At 33.8% G+C, this 6,000-nt stretch overlaps 1 protein-coding gene across 6 annotated transcripts in view; it reads right to left on the bottom strand.

Annotated features, from left to right (window-relative positions):
- LRBA (LPS responsive beige-like anchor protein) overlaps positions 1 to 6,000 on the bottom strand; it is a 398,303-nt gene that overhangs the window by 229,562 nt on the left and 162,741 nt on the right. For 5 of the 6 annotated variants that reach the window (XM_032187390.1, XM_032187392.1, XM_032187391.1 and 2 more), the window contains one exon: positions 1,377 to 1,543. In XM_032187390.1, coding sequence (XP_032043281.1) covers positions 1,377 to 1,543 — 167 coding nt within the window. Of the gene's footprint in view, positions 1 to 1,376; positions 1,544 to 2,148; positions 2,190 to 6,000 lie in introns of those variants that run through there. The other variant, XM_032187395.1, reaches the window with a different exon arrangement.

Here is a 6,000-nt window from a genome sequence, read left to right as displayed (position 1 = left end):
ATCAGTTACACTTCTCCCTCACCAACATTTTAACAACAAGCAAACACACCTAAACAACAACTAAGATTTTATGCTTTTAGTGAAAAGACAGTAATGATAGTTTTAATCATTACTGAGACACAAACAAATAAACAAAACTGCCATGTACATATCTACCAAAATTACAAGCATTCAAACTAATTAAAGGAATCTGCTCTCACATAATCATAATACAAACCTTACTTCATCATTATATAGCATTAAGTAACTAAAAATTCCTAGAAATGTTGAAATTGACTATTGTTTTTATATCCTCAGCATTTTTCATTTCTTAAACAGGCTTTTTTTTTTTTTTTTTTTTTTTTTTAAGCATAATTTACTTAACAAAAGAAAAACAGTAGTAAGCACTTACTTCAACACTTTGTTTTTAACCTTATAGCCTGGAGCCCCAAACTGGTATTTACAGTAAATGGACATTCTATACCATAACAACACAACTCTCGATTTTAACAGAACATTTTCTTCATGCTACTGTATGTTAATTATGAGTGCTTAGGATTTTTCCCCCTCTTTCCAGAAAATAAGCAGTAGCTGAACAATGAATAAAGACAGTTATGAAATAACAGTATGTCTCGCTCATATCTCGCTCATGCTTATTATTCCATTGAATATAAATAACAGTATCTCAACATAATAGCATACTCAATCTGGTTATACTCTAGCCTAAATATGTTCCAGGAATTCTTAAGCTTTACTTACAGATGCAGCACAAGGACTTGAATTCATATTTTAGATTTGCAAGTGAAACTTTAACTTGTTTAGCACAAGTCACAGCTAAACAGCTATCATCATAATCAAGGCACATAGCGAGAATTCCAACAAGATAATAGATTTTGTGGTATTGTTTTCACCTTGAAATTACTAATACAGAACTCATAGTTTCCCTCTAATTTAAAAAGGTGTTCATTTATTTATTGATTTATTTTTGTTTGGTATAAAAGTAAACAAGTAACACACTACATCGTGGTTCAACCTTGCACTACATAATGCACCATGAAGAAAGCTAGAAAAATATCGACTTGTTAAAATTATTTTTCAAATATATGATAGTGGTAGAATTGGAAATTCAAAATCAATTCTATCACATCACCATACCAAAAATTTAAAGCCAGGAGAGAATCACTTTTTTTTTTTTTTTTTTTTTTACTGTTCTAACAAACAGTAGCTTTCCAACTTCCACTTATACTAAAGAAGACATGTTAATTTTACCTTTTATCATTTTCTTTAAAAAATAATAAAAAATTACCCTTAAATTTGTCCATAAGACATTAATTCAAAATCATCTGATTACAGCTGAGCATATCCCAATTCTAAAAAATATTTTTAAAATGATTTACCTCGACACAGAACTTCCCCAGGCTCCATGCTTGTCTGTTAGGATGTTGATAATTTTCTGTATTAGTTGAGTTGCAGTCACTTGGTCTCGGTACTTAGCTGCTGTTATCAAATGATGACACATTTTTTCTTCTTCCCGTTTGTCAGCAGAATACTGGGCACACAGTGACTAAGAAAAAAATAAAAACTTTACTACTTTGCATTTTAATTATACCACCTGTAGGAACTTTAGGCACATAACAGTTGATCACTTCTAAAAAACACTTAGAGAGTTAAGAATAAACCCCATTTTACAGATCTGAGAATTGAGGCATTACGCAGCTGCCCACAGTAAATCAGTTCATAGAGTCAAGCAGAGCATTTTGGTTTGTCATCAATTCTTTAACCTTACACACTCAAGATTTGGAAAACGGGTTAGTGTCCTGATTGCATAATAAAATACATAGGCGCAACCACTTCTATTTTACTACAAAGTGAATAGTAAACAGAGAAGCAAGTTTCAGAATCATGAATGCCAGCTAGCTGTCTACTTCACTTCCAGAACTGTCCACTGGATTTGCGTAGCCAACCATTTGTTATTATTTATATAAATATAAAACTATAAAAGCTATGGAGAAAATCTGCATATCTTCAGCTGGGCAGGAGACTAAACGCATACAAAGACTGAATTGTCTTCACCAGATGGCTTCCTTACATAGGAAGGAATATGTCCAGCGTATTAGCAGGCCAGCAAAGGAAAGCTTTTTTTTTTTTTTTTTTAAATCTGTACTACACCTGTTGTATAAGTATATTCTATCTTCCAAGGCACTCAGAACTTAAAACTAACAAATAAGAACTGAAAGGCATACGTATAAACAGAAAGCAAAACCACAGAAGATTCTTCGTTACATTTTCTATCATTTCGTGTTTTTTTTCTTGATCTTCTGAAAATGTGTCTATTAACAGAGAACTCAAAAAATGGACACCAAATTTAGATCCTCCCCTCATCAAACCACTGTATGTGAAGACACAGAACAAATTCAAATACTGGTAAGGAAACAATAAAAGCTTTTCCCCACTTCAGCACGCCCTGTTTCTAATTTCAGTTTTCATCTGGCAATTCCACAGATCACATATGCCAGACAAAGCATTTCAGCCTTTGTCAATGATTGGATTACTCTATGATCTAGTTAGTAGAATGGACACAAATGTCTGCCTAACAACAAAAAAAATTGCTGCTTCTTTGTGAAGCACAGCTGATGCAGACACTGGTACAATTATTGCTTAGGGCTTAGATAACAGCACAGTATCATAACAATTTTTATGTTTAAAACAGTAGCAATGCTCTTTCTATATAAATCTATCTATACAAAATATCTAATAGAAAATTTTTGCAAATAAGAAAACAGGTTATAGATTTTATTTGTATATATATATATATATATATATATCAAAATAGGTTCAGTCATCTAAAATGAGGGAAAGGAAGAAATGTGGAAAAAACACACGTGAAATAAAATTTGTGATCGTGTAGATTTTCACAGACATTAAATTTAAAAAAGTACCAACAGATGAACACATTTGAGACCTATTTTAACAATTCTAATATATTTACACATTTTCTCCTAATTTTTCCCATAGCTCAGAGCAATGCTCACCTGATGAACAGACATCCAGAAAGAGTGAAGAATAAGCAGCTGACTTTCCAAGTCAATGAGACATCAAAAATTGGCTTTTGTACTCACACGTGAAGCACTCTGCCACCCCTCTTCACAAAAACATAAGATGGCTAAATCATAACCTACACTAAACAAGATTTTTCTAGCCCTTTATAAATACACCTGTCTTTTCCAATACATCAAAATCTATTTTGCACCCATGATGATTCTGAGTTCTTTTCAGCACTTTGTAAATGTTTGATAAGCTGTTATTTTTAAGTTGCTTGAAAGGGCAGAATTCTAAAAACAAGTGTATAAGGTAAGCTAAGTAGTAAAATGTTTTAAAGTGCTCTTTAATGGATCCTCCTTTACAATTTGAACAGCAACTTTTCATATCTGACATAAAATCCATAGATATAAATCACATTAGAGGGTTATTCTTTCCCCATTATCAATCTCTGTCTCTTTATGGAACATTAAAGTCACATTTGACCTTAAAACATGATAAAATGGAAATCAAACTAGAATGTTTTGTAAAAGATATAATGAACTTGTACCTCTTTATAAAAAAAAAAAAAAAAAAAAAGGTCTCTTTACAATGTAATTTTTAACACATTGTTCATTAAATACTGAAGATTTTCAGAGTGTAGGTGTGACATTTAAATGAAGGAAAAATGGCATTTTGTTGTCCTGACAACTTCCATGAAAACAGAATCTGTCTGTTACGAAACTGAGATGTATAGGACTCCACTTTTCAGCAAATTAATTATGAACAAAAATTTGCAACTAACCCCAGAACTGAGAGATTCCCATGCGCAACAGTCTCTTCGAATTACAACATTACTCCAGGAGGGACTCTTAATCACTGCACACACTTTACCATGAAAGTATTTTGCAAACAAGAACAGGGAGAAGCCACGTTTCTATCAGATACCGGCAGGTGCATACGCATAGTTACTAACATTAAGAAAGTTCTGCAAGAACGTTGGTTTAACGTCATCTCTTCCTAAAACATCCTTTGGCTTTCCTGTAAGGCACAACCCTAAAATTTTACTAGTATAGAAAAATTACTATTTAGTGAATTTTAAACCCCAGTTTTCACTGGGAAGTTCACTGGGTGTTGTTAACCTACTCTGTCATTTGCGTGGTCTACTCTGTCAGAGTTCTCCTTTTCCCAATATCCTTTAATGGACCTCTTTGGTCATGCAGGTGACTCGTTAATTTACAGGTGACTTGTTAATTGTTCAGTAGTTCTCACCCGATAAAAAATGACCAATCTTCAGAAAAAGACAAGATCTTTTTCTCTCTCTCTTTCAGCCGCAAATAATTATTAACGTAAGAGAAAAAGACGGTGGCTCCACTGCAGAAGACAGAGAGATCCATCCCAAAAGGAGCCAGTCACACTGGACTGTTTTAAAAGCACTAAAAGTCTCCCTGTTTCTCTGTTGTATTTTTCAAATTTCCAGATGCCTCCAGGTTCATCTTATCAGCATAAAATACCAGGCATAAAATACCAGGACATCAAGTGGTATATGATAATACTTCACACTAAATCCCAACTATTCTATTTATGTAAAACAGAAGTTCAGCTTGAATTCTGTTTGTGCACAAGCTCAAAAACTGATTTGTACAGTTTTATTTCTGTTATTATTTGGTTTCTTGCACTTGCAGTATACATCCTGTTATGCTTGAATACAGTTTTACAATTAGATACACAATTACATGCAAAGGAATTGGCAAACCCTCCTTCCATTACTGGTTTGGCCTACATAATTTTTGTTACCTGTTTGGGAAAGTACAATTGCAAAAGTACTGTGGAGTAATTGCACAGTCACACTCACGATGAAACAAAAATGTTGAAAGGAGAAAAATATATATTCATATATCCACTCCACAGGTTATCTACCAAAAAAAGTCTAATTAAAGTGGTAAGTGGGGCATGTTTATGAAGCAGAATCCTTTGATATGACACGGAGCAGGGGGGAGACCCTTGGTTCCCCACCCTTCACCCAGGATAGAAGAAAAACCTTTTCCTTTGTCATTATCACAGGGAGGAAGAGAGATATTTTTTTCCCACTCTCCTGTTCCCCCCTTGAACTAGGCTGCAGGCTATTTGAACACGTAGGTTATCTGCAGATTTGTTTTTGAGGAACAGTAATTCTAAATGGGCACAAGGTCATCCAAAGGCAAGTTTCAGATACAAAAATACACTTATTTTGTATGCAGACTACTACAATATAAACTAAACAAGATGAATTATCATATTCTGCCTCTCTGTATTACACTGAAAAGGAGGAGTAATCTAGTGTTTTTTGAACTGTTTTATCTTTGATCTTTATAAAAATGTCAAATAAAGCTAAAAGTAAAAGATTTCCTCTGCATGGTAACATTTGCATGTACAACTTCACAGTCTCAAAATTACAACACGATGCTTTCTGCAAACTATCTGTAAGTTTAATGGTGTGTGTGTGTTTTTAAATCAATATTGCACCTTTTTTTTTTTTTTATTTTTATTCATCAGCTCAGATCACTGAACACTTTGACATATGCCAGTTCCTTTGTCTAATTTGGCTAAAAGCTACTTGCTTTGTGAACAACCCATCTCTGTGGGTGTCATTTCAGAGGAAAAGTCATCCATAAGATAACACATAGCCTTGCCACTAATGCAAATTCCCTACAAATAAGGATATTTCAGTAAATGAAGGAGCTCCTCAATCCTCTGCTTTCCAAGATCTTTGCACTTGACCTCTGGCCTGGAGTTTAAAGTCTGGACTAAAAATGCTACCCAGGGAAATCTTACAAAGACTCCTGAATAAGACTTAGAAAAATGAAAGCTTAAAACCTCAACAGCAAACAAAAGTCAACCAATGACAACGTCTGACAGCCACCGTCAATTCTGAAGTGATGCCTCTGTCATCCAACGACTCAAAGTATTGATTTCTCTCAGCATGAAAAAAGCTTAAGCCAATGAAATAGATATAGCATCATC

The sequence above is a fragment of the Aythya fuligula genome, chromosome 4 (genome assembly GCF_009819795.1).
Source record: "Aythya fuligula isolate bAytFul2 chromosome 4, bAytFul2.pri, whole genome shotgun sequence".
NCBI classification, from domain to species: Eukaryota; Metazoa; Chordata; class Aves; order Anseriformes; family Anatidae; genus Aythya; species Aythya fuligula.
The sequence above is the reverse complement of the archived record's forward strand: the minus strand, read 5'-3'. Positions and strand labels throughout refer to the sequence as shown.